A 27,763-nucleotide genomic window follows, 5' to 3' on the forward strand; every position below is an offset into this window, starting at 1 on the left:
TAATGTATACATTGAAAAATTAAAGGGTGTAATTAGGTACAGACAAATCATAGCAGCAGATTAAAAAAAAGAGGTCGCTGTGCATATAGCTATATAGCTAGTAATCACCAAGCAGATGCAAGCTTCCCATGCAAAGGTGGAGGTTTCAAGAGCTAGGGGTGGGTACCAGTACAAAACCGTTTTTTTCTTGTTGGACCGGTCCGGAAAAAACGAAGCTGAAAAAATTCAGTGACCGGATGTTGGACCGATTTGAAAATGAGCAGATCATACAGGCACTTCGGTTGCAGGCGTTTACGTGTTTTGAGTTCACAAAAATAGCAAGAGAGACGTAGAGGAGAGATTGGATACTCCACTAAACAGATTCCTTTGTAGTGACATGAACCATTGTTTTGAGTATTGGCCATTCACAAACCAATAGGTACAGGTTCAGGTCGGACCTAGACCTGGACCGTACCTGTACCTGAATTTACTGTACCGATACCCACCCTTACCCTATGCAAAAGGCTCTACCCATGCAAATTGTCTCTAGCAAAATGTTCCCAATTCAAAAGCAGGGCGTAAATTTGGTCTTCGTTGCAGCTTGTACATGTAGTGGTCTTAACCACAAAGAGTCGTAGTTAAACACAATCTTTGAAGCTATAAGTGACTGTGTCAAGAGAACACAATTCCTTTAAAACTTCGTTTACCTCATTATCCCAAGGAGGCGGTGTGATATGATGGTCCAAAAGACGATTTTCCATGTGTTCACCAATGAAGAGTCCAAGCATTGTTACCGCCAAAGTTACCGAAACTACTCCTGATGCCATGGTGAAAGCACGAATCAGCGAGGCCCTCGAGCGGCCAAAGGGGAGAGATTCCTCCCTTTTGTTCTCTGTGAACACATTTGAACCAATTATATAGACAATGTTCTTTTTATAGAAAATCGTGACAAGATACTGAAATGCAAAAAAAGTGCCTTCAAACTCAAAGTGGCTAAAATATGGTGACGTACAGTTTTCGGGTACACAATGTGTAACAAGTTAAGGATTTGGAAGTTGAAATGTGAACAGATATAAGCTCAGTGGGAACCCGGTAGATAGTTTGAGTGTTAAGACAGGGCTCAAAGAAGGATAGTTGGTATATGCATATTGTGTATATATAGAGAGAGGGGGGGAGAGACACAGAGAGAGATGGAGATAAACATAACATAAAGGCTATATTTCTACTAAAAGCACAAAATCCCACCATCATACAGAACGTGGGACAGTTCATTAACCACTGCCTTCAAAGAAGAAGTCAAACCCGACAATAGTATTCATTGTATCATGTAGTTGATTAGACACTAGTTTTATGTACCACACTAATTACTTCTCTTAATCCTTGTGCAATTAGCCTTCGGGCATGATTTTGCAAATAAACATTACCATAACGTATTTATAGTCTACTTACGTAACGGAGGAGCGGTACGATCCGGCGATGCTTCTTGGCATCGAATCCGCTCTTGCTCGACAACATTTGTTCTTCCAGGCTGGTCACCATGTCGCTGTTTTTCTACTGTTTCCGATGTCGTGGAGTAACAATCCTCTGGACTAGCGCTAGCCGCTGTTTTTGTTAAACTGTTAGGGGCGTTACCTGTCTGTATCACGGGTTCTGGGTCGTTATAGATTCCTGACGGGGTTGAATAACGATCTTCTGGACCGGGCTCTGTATCTGTCCTAACTGTCAAACTAGCCATGGTGTTTCCTGGCTTTATCGCAACAATTTCTGGGTCATCATATATTCCTGATACCGTCGAGTACGATTCTTCCTGACCGGCCTCTGTTTCTGTTTTAACTGCCAGACTGGAGGCAGTGTCAATTGGATTTGTCATTGCTGGCTCTGGGTCTTTATAGATTCCTGCTATCGTCGAGTAAGAGCCTTCAGGACCGGCCTCTGTTTCTGTTCTAACTGTTATACTAGAGGCAGTGCCATTTAGATTTGTCACTACTGGTTCTGGTTCTTTATAGATTCCTGACGGAGTTAAGTAGCAGTCTTCTGGTTCAGCCTCTGTTTCTGTTCTAACTGTCAGAATAGAGAGGGATTTACTTGCTTTGACTGTCTGCGCTTCTGTATACGTATCTGACAGCGTAGAGTAGGAGTCATCAGGAGTGACCACTATCTGTACCCTAACCGTCTGACTACTGGGACCGCTACTTGGCTGCATTGCTACCGGTTGCGAGTAATCGTCTTCCATATTAGACACGACGTGTTCTGCCTCGGCCCCCTGACGACTTAGAGCGTCGTCTTCCTCCATCACTGTGGATAGGCATTTTTGTTGTTGTTCAAGGATGAGTCTTCTATATGAGACATTATTTCAATTTTACACTTTGTCTAAATCACACAAAAGGTTATATAGATTGCCAGCTTTTTTACCGTGTTCAGTAATTTTGATAATACGTCTATGGAATTTTCGCCGAGTCTTTGTTTTTGTGATGAACTGCAGTACAAGGAGAAAGACTCTATAGTTAACAACAATAAGTCACAATTCTTTATCACATACCTCGGTAGTATAGACTAAGGCTCACCAGGTGTTATACCAGCACAGTAAGAGTTTCAGGTCATATATTGTGCATAGACAGACTTTGATAATGAAGAGCTTATCTATCCATGCACATTTGGCTCTGTCCGCAATTTTGACAGGAAAATCAATCTCCAAGCAGATCCTACGGTAGCATAAGATAGTATCAAAAGCTGGCAAAGGAGTCAAGCTGGCTTAGGAGTGTGTTTCGCTACCGGGGATCTGTTAGTTTATTTAGAATGGTTGAGTCCCCCCTCACTGATGGAACAGTCGACGCATGCGGACTGAGGCTTGGGGGACACTCCGGTACGATACCATCTGAGTGAATACACATCGTCACCAAGTGCTCTACATCTGTGTGGAAAGGCGTGAGTTATTCCCTAGTATAAGAGGGATCGGAGTCCAGTTAACAAATGGTAGCAGAGGGTGGTTCCAGTAGTGAAGTTCGGACTGTCATACTGGACACTAGTACCGTGTACGTGGTTCTGTCGACGATTCTGTGTGCAGTGTTTTTGGCGCGGATTTGACCAAAAATGGCGACGTGCGAGGGAGGCGCGCGGACAAAAATTCCACAGCTTGATCTTGCAAACAAAAGCTACGAACAGTTCAGATTTGAGTTACTTCTGTGGAACAAAATTACGAATATCCCGAAGAAGAAACGAGGTATTGAAATCCTGCTGAGTCTACCGGAGGGATCAAGAGATGAGCACAAGACGAGGGAATTCTTAAGTACAAAACTCACCGAGGAAGAGTTCAGCCATGAGCAGTCATTCCAAAACGTACTCAAAAAACTGGATGAGCTTTTGCGGAGAGACAACACGGGGCGGCTATGGGAGGCGTTCGTCGCCTTCGACAAGTACAGCCGTGGTCCGACAACGACTATCAGTGAGTATATCTCCACATTTGACATTTTATATAACACACTGAACAGAGCCGGTGGAGTGACCTTGCCTGAGTCCGTCCTGGGTCTACTACTTGTCCGCCGAGCCAACCTTACTCTAGAAGAGGCCAAGCTCGTAATGACTGGAGTAGATTATTCCAAGGAAGAAGTTAGTCTGTACATACAAGCAAAAAGCAGCTTAAGAAAATTCAGTGACGACTTGGTATCGACACGTTCGTCTTATTCAGGCGGCATTCAGCAGGAGATTGCACATGTAACTGAAGCAGAAGTTTATCAGACATCCCGTGGCGGCAGTGCAAAGTGGTACCGTGGTTCGGGACGCGGGTATAGTGGACAGACAGGCACTGCTAGAAATCGCAACGGACACTTCCAAGATGGCGGCGCCCATACATACAGGTCAGGACACTTCCAAGATGGCGGGCCCCAGGCGTATAGATCGGGTCAAAAGTCTGATTATGCTGGCGAAAAGCTGAATCCAAAAGATCGTAATGGCGATTTCCTGCGTTGTCATTGTTGCGGCTCTTTCAAGCACCTGGTTCGGAAATGTCCAGATGCGACGACAGAGGAGGCCTACGCAACAGAGACTGAAGATACAAAGTTTACGGTGATGTTTGCCCATGGTGCTTCCGAGTGCATGATGTCAGAAGGGTCAGAAGAGGATTCGTTATGTGCTGTCCTCGACTCGGCATGTTCCTCCACTGTATGTGGTCGTGCGTGGTTGAATAAGTACTTATCGGTTTTGGATAAGAAGGCACGGGTGAATGTCACACGAGACATCAGTTCCCATGTGTTCAAGTTTGGAGGGGATGAGACACTACCTTCCTTGGGAAGATACCGAATCCCTGCGAACATAGCTGACAGACAGGTGCTGATATCAACCGATGTTGTAAACCGGGACATTCCGTTACTGCTGTCCTTAGATGCCATGAAGAAGGCCGGTGTGGTACTGCACACGCAGGAGGACAGGGCCACAATATTTGGTAAGAACGTCGACCTCAAGTTGACGGCATCTGGCCACTACTGTGTTCCCTTAGTGGATAAGCCACACAGGGTCAATGAGGTGTTCACAGTGACCCAGGGAACTGACAAGAGCAAGTGCCATACAGGGGATAGTGCTCCGTCAGCAGCAGCACTGCCACATAAAGAGCTAGCTGCTCTCCAAGTCAAGAATGCAGCACAGATTGCAAGTCTTAAGACTGATCTCCAGACTGCCCAAGTTAATATAGCTGATCTCAAGGAGAAAAATGCCACACTGAGCAAAGCCAATCAAGAACTCAAATCTCTAGGTGAGCAGACAGAGGATGACGTTTCACAGTTGCAATTGTTGACTGATCAGTTGAGATATGAGAACAGCTCCATGAGAGAAGTGATAGCTACGGAGAAAGACAAAACTCAAAAGTTACAGATGGATCTAAACAGCGTCATTCTCCAGACTGACAGCCTGACAAAGAAGTTCCAGGACGCGGTTGGTTGCCTTGCAAAACTGGAAAGCCGTCAGGAAAAACAGGCGCTGACAGCAAAGTCTGTCATAGTAGAAACTGAACGCCCAGAAGGTCAAATCAGTCAAGACGTCAACAAAGAAGACAACAAAGAAGGCAACGCAGAAGACAACGAACCTGTCATAGTAGAAACTGAATGCTCAGAAGGCCAAATCAGTCAAGAAGTCAACACAGAAAACGCTAATGCAGAAGCCCAAGTCAGTAAAACCAGCAGTTCTTTTCTGAGCACAGTGGCAGCACTCTGGCGGAAATTATGCCGGAAAAAGGTGTGACTGCCAAATCCCTATTAACGGTCGTAACAACAGGACATATGGTCAAATTGCCATAAGGACATTGAACGTCATACGGACATTCCAACCAAATAAGGACACAGGGGAAGTTTAATAATGAGTATATTGTTTGTCGTACACTGGTGTTTTTGGAGAAATGCATTGTATTACAAGAGAGACAAGTATTTTGTATGACACTTTTGAAGAGCATTTTGTATTGCAAGTATATCGTAATACACTGAAAAGAGTATTGTTACTAGCACACAGTTGTGATGAGACAAAGGTATTGGTTGAGAAAGTCTGATTAGAAGTATGTTGGAGAAGTATATCGTGATACACTGAGAAGAGTGTTGTTACTAGCACACAGTTGTGATGAGAAGAAGGTATTGGTTGTTTTGTACTAGTGTGTAGAAGAGACAGTTTACATTGATATGTTGAGAAAGTCTGATATGTTCATCTACCTTCCTAGTTTATTTACTCTCTTTAGAACTTAGTAAGTATTAATTCCAAAAATACCTTTTGTGTAGTATTCAAAATTATGTCACCTTTATAGTTTTCTAGTTGTAGATTGTTAACAGATTTCTTTGTTTAAACTTATATAACGTTTATGTAGAGTAGCCAAAACAAAAAAGGGGGAATGTTAGTTTATTTAGAATGGTTGAGTCCCCCCTCACTGATGGAACAGTCGACGCATGCGGACTGAGGCTTGGGGGACACTCCGGTACGATACCATCTGAGTGAATACACATCGTCACCAAGTGCTCTACATCTGTGTGGAAAGGCGTGAGTTATTCCCTAGTATAAGAGGGATCGGAGTCCAGTTAACAAAGGATCTGCCTGCACTGAAACCTGGAGGAGCACAAATAATTGGATGTTAATAGCCTTTGTTCTAGCCGACTGGAGACAGATTCTACATGGCAAATGTACGCCTCTTCAATGGCTGACTACACTCCTTTGCCAGTTTGGAACTATCTTGTGCCATTGTAGGATCTGCTTGGAGATTAAGGATAATTGGCATTTTGAACAAATAGGACGACATTGGGAACCGCTACGTTAATGAAAGGGACATAGAGACCACCCCTATACACCGATAGATACGGACCTTCAAAGCATACGTTATAAATGTATGTACCTCTGTTAACACGTTGTGAACAAATAGGACAACATTAGGTACCGCTACGTTACAGAAAGGGAGATAGGTACCACCCCTATACGCCGATAGATATGGGAAAGATTTTAACGTTCACTAAACCACCTGATACGGACCTTCCACCTATACCCCTCAAAGCATACGTTATAACTGTCTGTACTTCAGTTAACGCGTTGTGAACAGATAGGACAACATTGGGTACCGCTACGTTAGAGAAAGGGAGATAGGAACATCCCCTATACACCCATAAATGCGGCTGGGAAAATTTGAACGTTAACTAATCCGTCTGATACGGACCTTCTGCTAATGCCCCTCTTAGCGCCCCTCCATGAATACGATATAAAAGTCTGTACCTTTTATGGTACCTCAGTTTTGACTGATCACTGTCTCTATTCACAGCAACACTGAAGGATTATCGAGAAAGTTACTGGGCGGACAACACCTTCCAAACCGCACCGAAGAAATGAGTGGGGTTTGCGAGCTGTGTGGCGTCTTATTAGCAACTCTTCCGTGTCAGACAAATTAATCGTCTAGAACAAAAGGTAAGAAAGATTAGTTTTTGTCTAAATTGTCTAAAATAATTTCTTTTTCAATCAGGATAGCACTCTCGTTTCATTTCGGATTGACCAATAAAGGAAGGGAATGGCAAATAAGGCGTTGTTAGCTCCAGGCCTTCTGGGAAGTTTTCTTAGAATATGCAATTTGAGTTGCAATTTGATATCTATTTTCAGTGAATTTGTGACTTGTGAATTTATAGTATGCAACGCAAGAATACCATTTACAATTTAGCAGTTTTGAAGCCATTATGCGCCCAGACCCACCGCACAAGCCCACTTCTGCTATGGTAACATTTCCAAACAGTAAGCTGCAACAGGACCACACAGACACATACAGACACACACACACACACTCTGTCTCACACACACATACTCACACACACACACAAACGCACACAATCACACACACACACACACACAAACAAACACGCTCACACACACACACACACAAACACACTCACACAGACACACTCACACACACACACAAACAAACACACACAAAAACACACACAAACAAACACACACGCGTAGAAAACACTGGCCACACATGTACACACAGAAGCCCATATATCAAAAGAGTTAAGGGGTTTCACCATTTTCATGTGAAGGGGTGTTTTCCTCCTTATTTTGTTAATGTTATGTGGCATGGAAAAGCGTTAGCGTGGTAGTTCTCTGGCCTTGTTTTTACCTCCGCCAAGAAGATTATATTTTCGGTTATGACGTAGTGTTAGGTGGGTCTACTCTTTATGTAGGTAAACAATATAATCGAAGAACCGATTGATGGATCTTCATGATACTTTAGTATTTGAAACCTCCTTGGTATTTGAGTATATGGCGGTTGTGAAAACAATTAAAGGTTGAGTTCGAAAATGGTTCAACTGCTATTTTCCGATGGTACTGAAGTGGGCTGTGTGTGTGTGTCTGTGTGTGTGTGTGTGTGTGTGTGTGTGTGTGCGTGCGTGCGTGCGTGTGTGTGTGCGTGTGTGTGTGTGTGTGTGTGTGTGTGTGTGTGTGTGTGTGTGTGTGTGCGTGTGCGTGTGTGTTTGGATAATAGCATAACTTGAGATGCTGTAAATGGCTTTGCATGATATTACTGTTGAGTGTTGACACAGTAAATTAACTATAATTCCATTTTCACGGAGGTAATGAACAGATAAGGACCGTCAGATAATTAGGCCATAGCAAATAAATTTTATGGATGCCATCCTCAGTAGACTAAAAAAATAGTGAGATAGGGCGAAATTTAGAAAAGAAACAAGATGGGTACATTTTCAAAATAGACACCATAAACGTTGCAACAAGAACTAACGTTAAAGGGACAAAACATGGTAGCACAGCCTACAAGGCATTCATTCCTGTATTCAAGACATGTACTGGTGTAGTAAAAGTGACACTAGTGTGGTAGACTGGTATCACTAACAAAGTTGGCAACTATCAAACTATTTTGACTTCTACACCTATAGTCCTGGGTACCTCGCAAGTGTCACTACAAGTACAACAAGCGTTCGTAGAACTCAACCTTCGTGAAATGGGCTAGGGTGTGATGGTTGGAGGGTGTTTTTTATAGACATCTCAGGGGCTAGCCTTACAGAAAATGATACGTTCGATTGGCAAAAATTCTCGGAATTCTACAACTTTTTTCGCGCCTATGTACGAGGGTAAGTCAGAAAGTAATGCAAGTGGTTTCATAACAGACTCGTTTTTTAATCAATTGAGTTTAAATTTGGCATAAAGGTAGAGATATATGTCCTCTTGAGATTGAACGTTTTAGATTTGGTCTTTATCATTTTATGAGCAACTGAGTTGATTTCAAGATGAACACACCCTTGGTAGCTTGTCAGACTATCGATTCCTCTAAATCTGACCCACTGAAAATCACTGTAGGAGGTTGAAATTATATATGTATGATAACAAATGTCTCTATAGGTTGCGTACCAATTTTCATTTCTAAACTCGTAATGGTTCTTTATTTACAGCTGCTAGGATGCAGTAAGTTGCGTTATAGAGCGGTTGGATTTATACACGAATTCGTGAGTTGTTGGTTAAAAGACTACTTTTCCATTTACCAAAAGAAACGAAACTTTACACAGTTATTAACTGTTTAAAGACTAAAAAGTGTGCTAAGTTTCATTTCTCTTTGTTAATGAAAAAGTAGGCTACAGAAAGTTTTAATCATAACACTGCAGATCTCATGACCCTGAAGACCGCGTATACCTCACTCTACACCAGCAACGAAAAAAGAAATACTGCTCGGATTTCAGTGTTGAAAATAAGCGTGTGGCTTATAGAGAAATGCAGCTTATTGCATGTACTGGCTTAGTCTCCCACAATAAAAAAAATGGTTTAGGGAAATTCTTAATTGTACGTTAATTGGACCCCACTTTTCATTTGACGAGATACCAAGGGTATGGTCACCTTGAAAGCAGCTCAGTCACTCATAAAACAATGAGCAACAAATTTAGATGTTTCAATCTCAAGAGGAGAGATGTCTTAACCTTTGTGCCAAATTTCAACTCATTCGATCAAAGAAAGACTCTGTTATGAAACCACTTGCATTACTTTCTGACTCACCCTCGTAGCTGTATCATTGCGTTGACAGATTGTCATGGTATTTGGAATGGAGATAGCTTTTGTCATGGGCCGTGAGCGAGCGAGTGAGTGAGATAGCTTTGGAGATGCCTTACATAATCAATTTTCATCATGCAAATCAGGGGCTAATTTGCATAAATAATGAGGACAGTTTATATTAATAATAATAACTAGGTGTATTTTGCCAGCCAGTAGGTACCCAAATTATACGCCTACTTCATTTCAAAATAGCAGATACTCAAAGATAAGACACATTAGTCAATTCCAAGTCACCATGAGGATTTTATATTAGGTGATTATCTTCGCCAGCGAAGATTATAAGATTGCTTACTTGGGTCTGTATGTAGGTCAACAGCATATAAGTCGAGAAATTGTGGATGGAACTTTTTGTTTTTTTGTAGGTGTGTAGCGGTTGTCGAAAGGCATGCCTAGTTTGAAAATGGTTTACCTGGCGTTTTCCTACGGTACAGCAGCGACCTTTGTATTTTTTCGAGGTTTGTTTCGAGAAGCATAACTCAAAATGCAGCTGGGCGATTTCTACGATATTTGGCAGGTGTGTAGCGGTTGTGTAAAGGATTGTCATGTGCGAGAATGGTTTAGCTAGCTTTTACCTATGGTGCTGTAGCTGGCTTTGTATGTAATTGCGTTTGTCTGTTAACACGATAACTCGAGATGTTCTACATGGATGCTAATGATATTTTGTTGATAGGTAGGGGACACAGAAAGGAAGGTCAAGTTCGATAATGGGCCTCCTAGCGACTTGTTTTGGTACTGCAAGTGAGCGTCAAAGCTTGCGCCTAAATTTTCCAGAAGTGCCATGTTCATGATTTTTAAGTGGTGGATAGCTGTTGGGACTAGGAGTGAATGGTGTAATTTTGGGCCCCCTAGCAGCTTGTTTGGAACTGCAGTGGGTCTTATAGTTTGTAACTTTTAAAAAGGATAACTGCAGAGGGGATTGATGGATATTCTTTGCTTTTGGTAGGTAGGTACTTAGGGTGATTATCAACATAATGAGATGCTAATTATGTAAATTGCGATCTACTTAATATAATTACTTTGGGATTCTTATCATGGAGAGAACCACATCCCTTACAAAAGTGGTGTGCAGTGTAACATGACACTGGCACCATTGTCACCCTAGTCCAGCACTAATGTGTGGACCATTAATCTTCATTTATCATTCAAGCCCTTCAGACAGAAGCAGAAGCCTGATCTCCTTTCCCTGACAAGGGCCAGTCACACCAAATTAACCCCCTGCCCTCAGTCTCCGGGTCTAAGCACAGACAAATCAAAGGTGGAGCAGAACTAATCGTCATGCCATGGCAGGGTGTTACACGCCCGCCCGTTTGAGGCATAAGACATGGTCACGTAAAAAAAGATTAAAACATCGCGGTGGGCCAAATCAGGCTGTCAAAGGTGCCAACGTAATCCTCATGAGTTGTTCGATCGCATACAGTACGCTTAATGATTCAAATACTATTTCGGGATGAGATTTGAAGAGTCAAAGTTGGCCTTCAAACTGGCTCTTTTTGCCTGATTTTGGCCTCGATTTCACACTGCATGGGGGTTTCCGTGCAACCGATTACGACAATATCATATACTTCCGGGTTGTACGAGTGCGGTCATAGAACGCGGGCGGTATCGTATCTTGTCTCGGTTTGTGCTAGGTTGTAGAGGAAGATCTAAGTAAGGCTTATGAATATACTAATACTTGGAGATTAGCAATTACTATGCCTGTCAATCAGCTATTTTGTCTTTGCGGGGCTATGAATGGGGGGATCTGAGTAGCCTGACGTGATAGCCAGGCCAGGTAGACTGTGTAAAATACCTCTGACTTAACTCGCGATTGCAAATCTTTACTTACTATTTTCATGAGATGGACACAAACATTCACCAAGGCGGGGCCGTAACAATCCTTACGTATGACCCTTAGGTAACCCTTAGATGACCTATTATCTAATATATAGGCCAGTCACTCAAAGTTTGTTTATTATTTCTTTTTTTTACGAAAAGACTGCAATGTACATTTTGTAGAGTGAAATCTTATATAAAACTAAAGACCTAGCCTAACCTAGCCTAACTAAAGACCTTACATCCAGCTTTGCTATATTAACATCTCGTATTAAGCTGTATTTGGTGCTTAGCCGGCCAATTATAGCCATAATTACATACATCAATCATTCAAAAACAACGACCTTCGATAAAGAATGTTTATTTGGCGAAGATGTGTGTTCGAGGAACTCTAGTATTTGTAATAAGTCTGAATTATGTTGAATAAAAGAATATCTAAGCCACAATAATTGATTTTTTTTAAAATTGACCAAGAAAATATTCATCTATTTGAATTCATTTGAATAGTTTAGAAACATTTTGAAAGTAACTGTGCAAAATATTTTTTAGAATAATTGTGAAACCTCTGTGTGATTCTTTCACATTTAAACTTTGACAAATGGTAAAATTAGTTAATTGCCCCCATAAAAGTAAGCCATGTTGTTGCCTCTGTATATTTTTAGATTTCACTGCTGGGCACTGGTGGATCCTTTGTGGTGGGTCATTGCTGCATTGACACCCAACCATACTTTGCAAGGATGTGTGAAATGCTATCTTCCCAGCCCACTGACCCATTTACAAAATGTTACAAAAAATGGTAGAAAATGGTAAATAATGGTAGAATGCTGTTATCATTATTTAGAAACCATTAGAACTATCTAATTCCACACCATGAATATTTCCAAAGTTTTACAGGACCGGGGAAATATTTATAAAATTGAAATAATGTTGAAAATATTTCTGAAGTATCAAATGTCGATTCTAGATTCAAAACTTTAAAATCAATTCTAAACAATGACAACAAACATCCGCACGATGACTTGGAATGGACTCTAGCTGACAAAGAGAGAAATATTAGCCTAACTGAGTTGTGTACTAGTATGTCCGATTGGTAAAAATTCCCGGAATTGACAGCAAGTTTTCCGCGCGTACGCAATAGAAAAATCCCTTCAGATGGTAATAACAAGGGAAGGGTTGACGGATCAATATTGTCAATATTGACGACTTGATACATTGCATGGACGTTTCTACAAAGTGATATTATAAATTATAGTTTTTCTTTGTACAGCCCCCTTTACAGATCATTTTTGCCGACTTGTTGCTTGCAACAATGATGATGTAGCATTCTTTGTTTCACAATGAAGTCCACTACATTGTGCATCCTATATGTCTAATGTACAATCCCTATAAACAATCTCATCAATGACTAAAAGTTACGAGGGGGGTTCAATAAGTTCTTGGCCTCACCAAGAAATAACAAGCACAACTCAGATTTTCAGGCACAACTTCATAGTATGAAGTCTTTTATCAATATCCTCCAAATTACAAATCATTGGAGTCATTACTTTCCAGGCATTCGTTTTTTCTAAATTAGAAGGTAAGTGGGGAGAAAAAGAAGGGTGAAGTGTGATTAGACAATTTGACCTCACACCTCAGGTTGCAGATCAATTGTCCACCTTTTTTTTTCGTTATCCCTTACCTAACGTTACTGGGTGTCGCCTGCAACATGATGATCACAATAATTTGAATTTTGGTACACATTTATATAAGACTTTATACATGTACGTGGGGTTATCAATAAGTCCCCGACTTTACCGAGAAAAAATAAGCACAGCTCAGATTTCGAAGCATAGATGTCAAGTATAAAGTCTTATATAAATATGTACCAAATTTCAAATTAGTGTGATCATTACTTTGCAGGCGACACCCAGTAACGTTAGGTGAGGGAGAAGGAAAAAAACGTGGACAATTGACCTGACCTGAGTGTGTGGGTCAATTTGCGCTGCTGGAAGTTAGAAACCCAATTCTTTTTGCTTGAAATAGGAAGAGAATCATTATCAAACATTTTGACAACGTCTTTTGTTAATTTATGGCATGGGAAACTAGACCCACACATGTCTGATCACAATTCACACAACTTTTTTCTCGCCACTTACCTTCTAATTTAGGAAAAACGAATGCCTGGAAAGTAATGACTCCAATGGTTTGAAATTTGGAGGATATTGATAAAAGACTTCATACTATGAAGTTGTGCCTGAAAATCTGAGTTGTGCTTGTTATTTCTTGGTGAGGCCAAGAGCTTATTGCACCCCCCTCGTACTGTGAAAAACAAACCCTGCTTTGTTCAACAATGTATTGTACCGGTAGTAACTGTTACATGTACAACCCTTTTAAAACGTATAATATAGGGCCCTGTAAACAATATCACCATTGCCCTTATTCATTGCCCTTAATCTACAGATTATCAAATCTTATAGGAAACATTTACACCCCATCATGTATAATGTACTGTCCTTATTGTACCATTGTCTTGTAATCGTCTGGTATATATAAGTCGTGCTGTCCTCTATTGCGCAACTATGACCTTTGGGGTCACTTCCTGTGGGGAGCCCATGCACAACTAGCTGCAGCCCACGCAGAATGACGTAACTCCTAAATATAAACCACTATTGCGTAATCGCCATACTTAGCGTCCCTTACAGATGCTCGGAAAAGTGCCAATCATCGAAGTGACAAATTTGCCGCGAGGGAAGCCAAATTTTGAACTTTCTACGGATACCTTTGGACATAGAAATGCTCCTACACATCAATAAAGACATCGATGTCACGTGTAAATGTCTCTGTTTCATACCTTATATGTATGGACATGCATTTCCATACTGTAGTGACATTACGTCTCCAACATTACAAACACATTTGTATCACGCTAAGACCCCTAGACATTTTATCACATTCAAAATAACTACAGACTTCCAGCACCTTATACTTTTACGTCTCACCTTAGTGCTTGCTTACACTAACAGATCTCCTACCTTTCTCATGCACTTTCGCTTCAGTGCCCTCCTCTTCTCCAACGACTTTCCACCTCTTCTTGTGAACACAATCTTTCCATCAGACCACCAGTTCTTCTGACAGAAACCAAACCACATCACATGAACGCCTAAGCATTACATCGCCATGACGTAACAACCAACATATAACCATTGCAGTCGGCTTGGGCATGAGCATTACGTCAGTACCCAAATATAGAACCGTTACACCATTACACCCAAATATAGCCACACTGGTTTACTGCCGGACCTATTTTCCAACTACAAACATCCCCGGCAAAACCGTCAAAAGCCACTAAACGATAAAACGCCACGTACGTTTCTTCACTGTCTCAAGAGCTACCCACATACCAAATATCAGATCAACCTGTCATGCCGTTCATGAGATTTTCTGTCCACAGACACGTACCCTACAACGGTTTGCACACATACCTATTGCATTCTGCTAATTACCTCCTAATTTGCATAATAATCATACAATTATGTACATCACTACCTAAGCTATCTGCATACCTACAGTCATTCCGATCCATCGACCCCTGCTTCCATAATTCCTTCTCAAAACCTAACACAAGAATGACTTTCACCGCACCAGCAAAACCCCTAAGTGGCCAAAACTTACACACCTTACTATTCATTTATACAGCTACTTACCACTTAAAAATTATCACCCAAACATGTCCCGAAAAAAAAATATCAAAACCGGAAGTTCTGCTGCAGTACACTCCGCTAGAGCGCCCTGCCGTAACGCAATTCCTACCATTCCTTCGTCATGTCTAACCCTACCCACATACCAAATATCAAAACAATCCATCCATGCCTTCCCCAGTTATCAGGCTGACAAACGTCCCTCTCACAAAAAAACAGCACTCAAAACAAACCCTTCGTTTCACGAAGGGAATCATTAGACTACAACACATTTGGGTAATTTTTCGTCAAAACATTGTTGACCGTCTCCAAGGAAGAAAAAAATTCTTGTAATTTTGTATTTTATCTGAAATCATGCGAAAATTGATGAGCGTGCTGATGTCATCCATAACATTTACTTGCTGCCGCCTCATAAGCCACGGGGTCAACCACTTGTAATAACCCGGTTTTTCGGGGTCACCAAATACCCCGTGACAACAAAAATGGCGGCGCCGGATAAAATGAATGACAGCTTCGCTTTTAGTCTCTTCAAAACCCCCTTTCTTGTTCCAAGCTGTCGTCATTGTTAGGTTTCAGCGTCAGTGTAATGATCTGAAGCACAACTGGACACGTACAATCAATTTCTTCCTTTATTAACAGCGTTGTTAAAAAGACAGAATGGCCAGCGACGATCGAACCAGTGAGTACAAGCCGCTACTTCCGGGCTCCAACAAAATGGTGGACTACGACGCGGCCCTCGGTTATATCGGATCGTTCGGGACCTACCAGAAGTTGAAGTTTACGCTACTCTTGCTGTTGTGTATTCCTGTGGGGATACACATGTTGGCCATGCCGTTCTTGGGAGCACAGGTAAGAAACAATGGATGCAAGCCTTTGTTATGGTTTTGCCAAATGCACTAAGTACAGGTAACAACAAAGACATGTTGGTACGGTCTAGTTATACTACATATGATTGGGTCTTCTGACTTCTTGGCAAAAATTCTTATGAAAATGCACAATATTGTGTGTATGGGTTCTATAGTCTATAGTTAGTTTCTCAAAACGCACGAGGAATATATTTTTGTCGTATTCGTATATTCGTATGCCTTATCAAAACTGTAAATGCATTTAAGTTCGCGGGAATTTGATTTCGCGATAGCGGGAAAAGGGACTGTTCACGATGGTTTTAAGTTCACGGTAGCACCATGCACTGTAGTCTCTTACTGCCATGGGAAAATGTTCGCAGTGGTTTTAAGTTCGCGGTGAATTGGCAACACGAAAACCGCGAACATTAAACCACCGCGAAAGTTTGACTGCATTTACAGTAATCTGTATCATGAACAGAGACAGTGGAGTACACTTCATCCATTACTGCTGTATTTGATACAATAGGTTGTACATTATTGTACTTTTTATCAAAGCAGGTTATCGCTATAGGGAAACCTCCTTGGTTTTATGGAGTGAGTCACATGCTCGTCACATGAGAGTAGTGGCGCAAGGCATCAAAGTCCGCCACCGACAAAATATTTACTTATTGTTATGAGTTGTTTAATTTGCAAAGTCCCTGTGGCGCAAGCGATAACGCAACCCCGCTGGTTTAAACCAGGCCACAATCACAGCTATGGAAGTTCGCTATCTGAAAGATATTCCGTGGATCCGTGAGCCAGAGTTCGATACTAGGGCTCAGCTCCGACATGTTGTAAGAGATTGCAGTCGTTTAATATTTCGGATGGTGGCGTAAAGCTACCCTGGGGGCCAGCCGGGATCGGGCAGCTAGAACAGTTTATTCGGTGGCCCAAGACAGTCAGGCCCGCCGATCTCCTATTGGCACCCCGGGGAGTCTAAGCCCGATAAGGAAAACGGTAGCGATAACTCCTTCGGGCTTAAACTCCCCGGAGCGCTAATGTGAGATCGGCGGGCTGACTGCCTGGGGTCCCCGAACAAAACTAGCTAGCTACCCGATCCTGTCTGGCTCCCAGGGTAAGGTAAAGCCGGCGGAAGAGTATGAGGTATATTCAAGTGTAGGCCTCAAGTAGCAGACCTCTGCCCATAATATCGAGAAGAGTAGGATGTAATAATATTGTATTCTTGGTTGAATACGCGTGCCGTCACTAGATCTGTCTCTGTCACATACTAGTATACACCTAGACATTATGAATAACATCAAAAAGAAATTCACGGGTCTTAGTGGCAAGTGTGCAGATGTTGACACACTGGCAGCACCAAATCCGTAGGTGATTTTGGCACCTTTAGACAGATTATTAGGCCGTCATTCCACCGTCATTGGGGCAGGGGTATGGACCTACTGATTCTGATTCCAAAGCTCTAGCCGTTGCGACACAGACTGACTGTTAGACACAGGTGAATAGCACCAAAGACTTAACAAGTATACAATCTCACCCTATTATACATGTTTTCAATTTCATATCATTGTAGACTGGTTTTTCATGCGTTGTATCAAGATCAATACAAATGTTGAGCATTGTTACTTCATTCCCAACAGGTATCTCACCACTGCGCTATCCCTGAACTCGCCGAGGCAGGACTCTCCCCAAACAATTCCTGCGGGCTCAACTACTCTCTCCCGTGGGTGACAGACAAGGAGGAAAACACAGAGACACCTAGCGAATGTCAGCGGTACAACGTTAGCAGATACGAGTTAGGCAACCTCAGTTGTCCTTTCGAACGTAACAGCGAAAAGAACAGAACGATTTTGAACTGCGACAAGGGGTGGTGGTACGATCGGAGAGTCTACAATAGTAGCGTCTACATGGAGGTGAGTTTAAAGTCTTATTACCTTTGTCATGAAGGTTCTTTCAGATTATGGGCCTCACATCGACTTACTGTGGTACTGCAGCACAACTTCTGGCCGCGGTTATTCAGTGTTTCGTGTTTTGAATATGCTGTGGTTTAGATGATCGAATGACTGGTAGCTTTGAAATAAGTTGCGTGGATCTGAACACTCTAGTGTTTATTTCGGAACTGCAGGCGTATTTCTGTCGTACACTTTGGAAAAAAATAACACAAGAAAGATTCCATAAGTTATTTGCGTATTGATTATCAACTTATCAGTGGTTCGCAATTTTAAACGTAGTCAATGTAAGATTAGAAAAATGCTTGAATTCAGTTTTCTCACTATTCCTATGGTATGTTGAATCTAACTTATCGCATTTCTGGATAACACATAACAGAGAATAGAAATGCAACACCCTTGCGTCGTATGAATCGAAAGAGAAACTGCGAATTTGTTTACACCCTTCTTGAGTTATTGGTACCATCAAAAGTTGGGGGACCACAATGTGATTTGTATTTGTTGTGTTTGTAAATGTCATGAAATAATGTACTTAACTGTGCATCTTAATGTCAATAACATAAATATTCAGTTATACATATAACATAGTATCTAGTCTTGCCACAAAATTCTACTTTGTACTTTTAATTTCATTGATATACATTCTACTTCATGCACATCCTTTCTCCAACTCTACAGTTTAACTTGGTGTGTGAAGACGAGCCTCTGAACAACCTGGCACAGTCTCTGTTCATGGTTGGTGTTCTCATTGGCTCCATCCTGTTCGGACAGTTATCAGACTCGTAAGTACTGCAAGTCTCAACATATTCGAGTAACATTTCTTGGCGCCAAATCTTATTCGGATACCTCCTACAGGCGGGAAGCCGGTGCCCAAAACGTGATAGGCGACATTTTTGCGTTCACATGGAAAAATATTCGCACTACTAACAGTCACCAACAAATCGCAAATTCGTCACTAAGCAACAGTTAAATCTTTAATTTCTTTTAACTTTAATAAAAATGGTGGGCGTCTCCGACTTAGTCAATTCATCCGTTGTTTAGCACACCCCTACCCCTAGGGAGACCATACTATGTGGATTTAGTCACAAGAAATACTCGCTTCTAATTGGCTGAGGAAAAATGGCCATGTTCTAATTGTCGCTAATTGGCACCAATCTGTCGCCTAATATGACAACAATAATCGCAATTGGCAATATTTTGCATATTGGGCATAAACTAGTCGCCAACAACCTTTTTTGATGAATCTTAAACGTTGTACCGTATTGGCATATATACTGTAAATGCATCTAAGTTCGCGGGAATCGAGGGAAATGGGACTTTTAGCGGTGGTTTTAATTAAATTCGCGGTAGCACCATGCCCTGTAATCTCTTACTGCCATGGAAAATGTTCGCGGTTGTTTTAAGTTCGCGGTGAAGCGGCCACCGCGAAAACTGCGAACATTAAACCGCTGCGAAATTTTCTGCATTTACAGTACTATGATAATTGTTATCCTACATACATTTACAAAAAGTGAGAGATACTGTCCGTTAGCAATGATTACAGAAACTTTATCATATTGATATCATTTTGATAGCACTGTTGCATTTTGCTTTCTCAGGATAGGCAGAAAGAAGACCATGTATCTTGCTGTGCTGTTACAACTTGGTTTCGGCGTGGCAACCGCCTTCGCACCGAACTACATTTGGTTTGTAGTACTCCGCCTCCTGGTCGGCTTCACTGCCATGGGCGTTTTTCTCCCGGCTTTTGTGATAGGTACGTCATTATATTTCAGCCATACCATAGGTATGGTGAAATATATTGTATTCGTAATGTTCTTTCTTCTTTCTTTCTTTCTTTCTCCTGCCAAATCTTCAAATCGAATCAACTCCGCCGTTTTTCAACCGATTGACTTGAAATTTGGCACAAAGGTAGAGTAAGTCAATACCCTCAGGTGTTTTTTTCATTTTTTTCATATCTGCTTTTGAAATGATTTTATTGAGGTTTTTGTCAATTTTTATGTATATTTTGGGCTCCTGTACCCTGGTATTACAACCAAATGACCCGAAATTTGGTAAAGGGGTGCTCTAGATATTTATCCAAATGATCCATGTATAATTTTTGGCATGGAACACTTTAAAATGATATATTTGGGAATTTTTTGGGTCATTTTCCAATGGCCAAAGGGGTCAACGACCTCAAGGCCTATTGTTGCATGAGGGAGATGGCTGAAATATGCTGTATTTGCTCTCAAGCAAATGTCGGCCTTTCTAGTTTCCTACGTAAACAGTTTAACATCAGGTTGGAAAGTCACAGAATGATAAAATTCTTCGTACATGACAAAGGTGGTTCATTCAACCTGCGGTCACCTTCCTCTTAGCATTCTGACTGGTTTCACATTGCACTGCTGCATAGGCGTCTCTACTTAAATGTGCGGTCCAAAATGCGAAGTATTTACATACTGTCATACATACTAGGTAATTAGCCTCCATAGAGAGTCTGCTATGGAGGCTACTAGGTAATGTGATGTTTGCGTTTGGGACCACATCTGTAAGCAGCGACACCTATGATGCAGTGTAATGTGAACCAGTATGAACCAGCATAACAGTCACTGAAACGTTGGTTGAAGTGGTCAGGAAGCTAGAGAAATGACTGGACATAGAGTAAATGGTACAATTTTACCAGATACATTTGCTTATTTTGTAGCTTCTTACACATATGATCAAGTCAGTATGCCCCGGAATACATAAACGTTATACGTTACTATGATATCAATGTTAGGGTATGTGAAACAAATACGATTATTGTCTTCACCACAGCGACAGAAATGGTCGGCGTGGACAGAAGAACGTTAACTGGAACACTGATTCAGTCGTCCTTCTCCATGGGAGGGGTGGTACTGACTGGCATAGCCTACCTCATCAGGCACTGGAGCAGACTGCAACTCGCCATCTCACTCATCAACGTAGTGTTGGTTCTTACCATGGTGGTCAGCACCAATATATCATTTTTATTTCTCTCAGATTTATTTGTTGTATATTTAATTTGGCTTAGATATCATAACTTAAAACACAACCCCATAGTTTAGTGACGAAATTGAAAGCAAACTTTGTTGCACCACTGAATTATAAAATAGAATATGAATTATCCCTACCTGCCTACCAACCGTAACCTTTTTCAGGACTGTAACAGGAAACACGGGGTAAAAAATGGGTACCTGACTTCGATGGGGGAGGTAGAAAAATGATTCTACCTTTACGTTCTGTCTCGATCTGTACTGTGTATGTGGCACTGTTAATATAAGTTACTGACTACTATGCAGTACCACATTGTCCTCGTCTGTCCAAAAGCGAATAGAAAAAAATTAGTCCGGCTTCACTTAAGCTCGACCGTTTTACCGTTCACAAGATCTTACTATGTGTCGAGTTGCTGTATCATACGTCGACTAATTTCAAACAGGTTTGGAATCGAATCTCCAAGATGGCAGCTCTCCAAGGGCCGGAATGAGGAGGTAGTGCGCATGATCCGCCGCGCTGCAAAGGTCAACGGGGTCAAGGTACCGGACGAAGTGTTCCATGCCGGGAAAAAACAAGTTACCGAAAATGATAAGGTATGACCCTGGGGTGTCCATTTTCATTTCACTTCATAAGGTTGTTCGAACCTGTTTTGCCCTCCCAATCATTCGGCGATGAATTCAAATAAACAAATAAACTTCTCAATATACTAATTTATGAAATATACATATCGTTGTTACGTCAATAGTAGAGGCGGGTACCGGTACGGTGTACCGTTACAAAACCGGTTTTTCTTATTAGACCAGTCCAGAAAAACCGGACCTGAAAAAAATCGGTGGACCGGAAGTTAGACCTTGGATGTTGGATATTCGAAAATGAACAGATTGTATGATCAGGCATTGCCACGTTTGGGGGCTTAACGGAAACTAACAAGATCAAAGTAGAGTAGAGTCTAAAGTCATTTCTACCAAGTTTGACAGTCAATTGTACAGAGGCAGTTAGCCTTGTAGGATTTTGAAACGCCAGTGGGAGTCGAATACTCTACAAAACTTTGTAGCGAAATGGACCATTGCTTTCATTATCATACATTTGCAAGTTTTCGCTTTTTGAATCAGGTCCAGGTTCAGGCCCGGACCTGTACCTGATCCTCTGGACCTGAACTGGACCTGGACCTAAAATTTCTGTAACGGTACCCACCCATATTCACTATATGTTTTGTAGTACATAAACGGTTAGTTTGGTGTTTATTGTTTTGGTTTTTTACTCAACAGAGGCAGTACACCATTTTCGATATTGTCCGGACTCCAAACATGGCCAAGAAATCTGCCATTATATTTTTTAATTGGTAAGTCTATTGCTTCTTATACATACTTAACAGTTCTCATGTGGGAAAATGTTAGAACGAATGGTAAATCTATATTGCAATACTTAAGAAACTCATCATCGTCATCAGTCACTGTGTTTTGCGTCTTTGGAATGTCCCAAAGCTGCATTCAGTCCTTCTTCATCTTTTTCCATTGTGCTTTGTTTCCTGGAAGCTTCCTTAGCTCTTGGAGTTTCTTTGCTTGAAGTTTCTTTGCCGAAGGGCTCACCCCCTGTGCAATAAGCATGTTTCTAACATGTTGGAATTTCATAGAGAATATCTAGAAAGTCTTCCAAAGGTATACGTACGATATTGTTCCAAACTGTTACAAATATTTCAAAAATGTCATAACACAACGCAAAAACACACTTATAGACAAGCTTACAGTCGTCTCTGTTTCCATCCAGGTTCGTAGTGACTGTAGTTTGGTTTGGTTTAGCCCTGAACACGCAACAACTGGGCGGGGATAACTACCTCAACTTCCTCATCATGAACCTTGTGGACTTTCCCGCACAGATCTTTTCCATCTTTACAGTGAGTTACTTCGGAAGGTACGTTTCAAAGCTACAATCTTTAAACTGACAACAATTGTTACAGGCTATTACGCTGTTACCAGATACAAAAAAAAACATGTACAAGGGCAGAGTTACTGAATATGACATTATCATACCTAGTTCATGAGGTCTATCCATATGTAGGCCAATTCATATATAACTCTTCAAAAACAATGTTATGCATTCCTGATACAGCACATTGTTATCAGCATGATGTTCAATTCATGAAATAGTTTAGATTTTAAAGATTGTTAGATATTAGCAATTGGGCAACTGTCATGTATGTATACGCTGCCATGTACACTGTAGCTGTTACGATTGTCGATCTATCTCATTTCATTTGGTAACGAAAGCTCAAATAGTACGGAGGCATTGAGGCAATAGTTTGAAATAATGGTTACATTAAATCGCATTTCAAATGCTACTTTCTACTAAAGATTCTGGTTTTCATAAAGCACATGTATTTTTTACAATAGTGTAATTCTTTTACTACCGATGCACGAACATCATCACTCACTCACTTTCTTTTCACTCTCTTATATTTAGGCGCCCCTCCCTAACGTTTTTCATGTTGTTCGGTGGAGCTGCCTGTATCGTGACACCATATCTTGCTCCACCGTTTCTACCGGAATGTAAGTTGTCTTTCTTCCACTGTAACCCTCAGAGTGACCTGCGTCACGCTTGCGTCACTGCGTGGTTCGAAAGATACTCAAAGAATTTCAGAGATAGAGGACGAATTTTCCTACTTTTTGTGTATTTTGTCGCCTTCTAAGTCATATCTTTATGTATTACGCAATATCTAAATTATTAAAAATCAGACAAAATAACATAACAGTGACGCAGTGAACGAGCCCCGCAATGACGCAAGCGTGACGCAATGCATTTACATGTAGTTATTTCTCAAAGAAGGACTATACTTGGCATACTCATGATACTCGGATTCTACATTCAATTTATGACTCATTATTACTTATCATTTATTGATTACCATTATCATCAGTTTTATACTGTTATATTTACTCCAGATATGCATCCCCTTTCCGTTGCGCTTCCTATGGTCGGCAAATTCGGGAACACTGCTGCTTTCTCCGTTGTTTATGTCTGGACTGCCGAGCTGTACCCCACTGTAGTCAGGTAAGTAAAAAAACAAAGCACTGTCGTGGTCATCCAAAATGCTGTATGTGTCCACCTTTCTGTCTGTTACTGTAATTCTTACTTGTCGATTTCTGTATGTAAATAATACTTTCTTCAGTATGATTCATTAATTTTGTAACGCATCAGCAACGCATGTACAAATTTTAAGCATATTTGTTTCAGGTTTTCATTTCAAAATGCCATGTCGGATACTCTAACTAGACATTATGGACAATGTACCAGTTGTTCGTCAACAATTTAGAAATGTTGGAGTTGGGGCATTATTTATGTGGTCCAGAGTTGCTTTCCCCTTTTGTGATGTTGTAGCGATAACTTGTATCTATTTTAGAAATATTGGTGTTTGTGCGTCCTCTATGTGGTCCAGAGTTGCTTAATTCCCCTTTTTGTGACGTAGTCACGATAACTTGACTCTATTTTAGAAATGTTGGTGTTGGGGCATCTTCTATGTGGTCCAGAGTTGCTTTCTCTTTTTTGTGATGTTGTCACGATAACTTGTATCTATTTTAGAAATGTTGGCGTTGGAGCATCTTCCATGTGGTCCAGAGTTGGCGGCATCGCTTCCCCTTTTGTGATGCTCTCTCAGACAGTCTGGGGGCCACTTCCCTACCTTATCTTCGGCGGTCTGTCCGTCCTGGCCGGCCTGGCCGCCATGTTGCTCCCCGAGACCCGCGGGGTTCGCCTACCGGATACACTGGAAGAGGGAGAGAACTTCGGAAAGTGCGTTCACTTTTTATTTTCTTGCTCGTAAGAGTGTGTTTGAAAACATAGATTCATAGACTTTATTCAGAGTTCATTAGTTGATGGGGAGAGTTTGGGCCATTGCATGCAATCGATATCTTTCTTTGTGCACCACACATTTTTCTCTATTTTGCGTGCCGACAATTGGCTCTCATCTGACCTCGAAACTAGACTACCTCTCTCACAGGCGATACGTTGCTTCCTTGTCAATCTTCTACAGATATATCATCATGGTCAGTTTTAAGACAGGCACATTATTTGTCTCACCACTGAAAGAATTTCAGCCGAATACTTGATTCTCTTCTCGTTTACATTACTACACAACACAAAGTCCCTGTATGGCATGTAACAGCTTCTTTCCTTGGACTTCTAAGATATGGAACCTTCTTTTCGGAGAGAGTTCTAAAAAATACAACTCACGAGCCTCAAAACCAATGCACATCACTATCTTCTTCCTTCTTCAGCTTAGTTCAGTACCTATAGGTGGCCAGTATTGACTTTGAGCAACACCGTTAAACACTTTTGAAAAGTTAATACAAACAATTGAATCATCCAACATTATCAATGGTTCATCGTCTATACCTGTGGTCGTGAATACGCTCTTATATAACTGGTATAAACGTCACGGAATAATTTTGTTTTCAATCCAGGCGTACCCCCTACAACGGATATGCACCCATACCTACTGATGAGAAAGAGCCACCGACGGCTTGTAGCAATCAGGGTTTGAGGAATGATGTGGCAGTGAAAGAAGACCCTGATGCGGAGTCAAACTACAAAACAGCCATACAGCGTTGCTAGGCAGACTGTGTAGAAACTATTGGGTACACACTTCATTTCGTAGATTCATTCATCTTAATGGCCAAATTGGCCAATGAAATTTCTTCGTCATTCAAAATACGACGCACCAAGTTGAATGTATGATAAAGCTTTTACCATCTTTGAGAAAACTGTAATTGGATTTGAGAAATGTTTTAAGTAATTTTAACACCGTTGCGGAAAAAACGCACAGATTCAACTTGAATCATGATAATTACTGAAATACAAGATACCTCCTACTTGTAAAGAAAAATCCTTTTAGCAGTTTTTTAAGGTAGTTTTAGCGCTCATCAGAAAAAGATGCACAGGTAACCTTTGAATTATGAGTATTGCTGAAAAGCAGGATAACCAAGTATAACGATACATTTAAGTTTTACATCATAATAATAAACCGGACGTAAACTTTATGTTAATTAATATACGCACAATAAACATTCGACGGCTCCATCCAAATCGTCCATGTCAATTTTACGGGTTGGCGGTTTACGGTGTATGTACACATCTTTGTTAAAAACAATGTCTATCTTATGCTACTTTCACGTGTCATAATACCCCCTTCACATTATATACGATCTTCGGACGTTCTTCGCGATCGCAGGAAGGTCGGCTGATTTTAAGATCTTAAGATGGTCTTGCGTATTTTTCGCCTCAAAACTGTCCCCCTCACATATACACGAGGCTCGTGAGATCGACGGTGAATAAATCTATGATAATAAACCTCCCATGACCTCTTGCACGCGGACAAGGTAACACAAAACGTTCCTCAAAAAAGGCAAGAGATCAATAAATGTTGCTTATTTTGTTGTCGTAATCTTTTTAACCAATGAATGGAATGCGCGGGCACAATAGAAATGACGCAAGAAAGGAAAGTGTGTCACAAAGCCAGCCTACATACTGCCACAGCGGCCACAATGTTAGAATTACCCTCAGATTCCCAGAAATTCAATATTTGTAAACAAACGGAAGTCGGGCGAACGTCGCCCGAACGTTGCCCAACTGACGGGCGTTCGCCATCCGATTTGCGCTCGATGATTAATAACTATGTCTTTGCTCGCCTATCGGTCTTCAATCGTTGGATTGACGCGAGACTATTGACCGATACCCTTGCAGGGTACGCACGATTTGTACGCACAATCTGCGACTCGGTAACGAGCTGTGCGATTTCGGAGATTTCCTTCGACTAGTCGCATATGTTAAGAACATGTTTCGCTGCACCGCGACCGTCGTAAGACTCCTGAAAACTGCCGGCGATCCGTAAAAATCGCAAGATGATTGTGAGAACACCGGACGTCTTACTCACGAAAATGTCATTCAGAGTTCGTAAACTAGTCTTCCGATCGAATCGCGCCTATTGTGAAGGGGGTATTAGGGCAATAAAGCCCAAACGTATACAACCAGACCAAGCTGCTAGGGACCCAAACTTACGGTACTTTTTTTTTCCTAACGTCGATATCAAAACCTATATGTCACCCAAAAATCAACATCACAGCATGTCCAGGACAAAAGTACCAAAAGGAAAAATAGCTGCAGTACAACGGTCGTCCACCAGGAGGCCCAAAATCGTACAGGACCTTAAGGTCAACAACACCTACCCACGTACCAACAAGATTTTTATTCACAATCCATCCAGAGGTTCATCAGAAATCCCGCCAGACATGTACATACAGCACCTTCCATACTGTACAACTATACCTACATCTTTCATGGAGGTGAATATGTATCCGTCAAAACCTCTTACAATAACATTGTAGATACTAGCAAGATATTTAGATTGGTGGTGTATACATTGTACATTATGAGAACTGTCATAATATTGCAAGAAACCTATGAGAAAATGAGTAGTTTCATCTTGGTTTTATTTAAAAGTACTAGTAGGTTTACTTTCTGGATAAGATACATTCATTTTGCATAGCTCTAAGCGTGACAATTCAACCGTTTCGGTTGACGGGGTCCAAGTCCACTCGGTTTGTACGACAGCATGCGTTGTACAAAGCCAATACAATGGACACCGCTATCTCAACAATAGCTATGTAGAAGGATTGTTGACAAACGCTATACACTACAACGTCCAGAAAGGTGTTGAAAAGCGCTATCCAGTTGGACCAAAACAAGTACGTCGGCATGTCGTAACCTAACTGACGCAAGACTAGAGATGAACCGGCTAAAAGTAAGGTTAAAATCTGAACCAGTGTTAAACGGAGCACAATCTTAGCAAAAGCACGATTGCTGTGGTGGTTTTCTGCCTGTTGTGGGTTGGCGTTCTGAGGGTTAACCCCGTTCACGTTGATGACGACAATCGCTGGAACCTGGGCTGCTGGCGGTG

At 41.3% G+C, this 27,763-nt stretch overlaps 1 protein-coding gene across 2 annotated transcripts; it reads left to right on the forward strand.

Moving 5' to 3' along the window:
- The first annotated feature begins 15,487 nt into the window (after window positions 1-15,487).
- On the forward strand, window positions 15,488-25,915 carry LOC118417974 (organic cation transporter protein-like). 2 transcript variants are annotated; one of them, XM_035823761.1, is made up of 11 exons: window positions 17,730-17,784; window positions 18,499-18,602; window positions 19,419-19,573; window positions 20,617-20,786; window positions 21,257-21,407; window positions 22,083-22,156; window positions 22,582-22,725; window positions 23,275-23,360; window positions 23,754-23,862; window positions 24,391-24,600; window positions 25,272-25,915. In XM_035823761.1, the coding sequence occupies exons 5-11, from the start codon at window positions 21,318-21,320 to the stop codon at window positions 25,420-25,422; spliced, it is 864 nt and encodes a 287-aa protein (XP_035679654.1). In that variant the 5' UTR covers window positions 17,730-17,784; window positions 18,499-18,602; window positions 19,419-19,573; window positions 20,617-20,786; window positions 21,257-21,317; the 3' UTR covers window positions 25,423-25,915. The 2 variants fall into 2 exon arrangements, with proteins under 2 accessions (XP_035679652.1, XP_035679654.1); XM_035823759.1 differs by lacking the exons at window positions 22,083-22,156; window positions 22,582-22,725; window positions 23,275-23,360; ... (1 more) ...; window positions 24,391-24,600; window positions 25,272-25,915 and adding an exon at window positions 15,488-15,878 and having other exon boundaries at window positions 17,512-17,784; window positions 21,257-21,379.
- Window positions 25,916-27,763: the final 1,848 nt, after the last annotated feature.

This window comes from Branchiostoma floridae, chromosome 6, assembly GCF_000003815.2.
Source record: "Branchiostoma floridae strain S238N-H82 chromosome 6, Bfl_VNyyK, whole genome shotgun sequence".
In the NCBI taxonomy this organism is placed as follows: domain Eukaryota; kingdom Metazoa; phylum Chordata; class Leptocardii; order Amphioxiformes; family Branchiostomatidae; genus Branchiostoma; species Branchiostoma floridae.

Coding starts and splice junctions, on each gene's coding strand:
- LOC118417974 (XM_035823759.1), top strand. CDS start 15,687: ATGGCCAGCGACGATCGAACCAGTGAGTACAAGCCGCTACTTCCGGGC. Junction 15,879..17,511: donor TGCCGTTCTTGGGAGCACAG/GTAAGAAACAAT, acceptor CATTCCCAACAG/GTATCTCACCACTGCGCTAT. Junction 17,785..18,498: donor ATAGTAGCGTCTACATGGAG/GTGAGTTTAAAG, acceptor CCAACTCTACAG/TTTAACTTGGTGTGTGAAGA.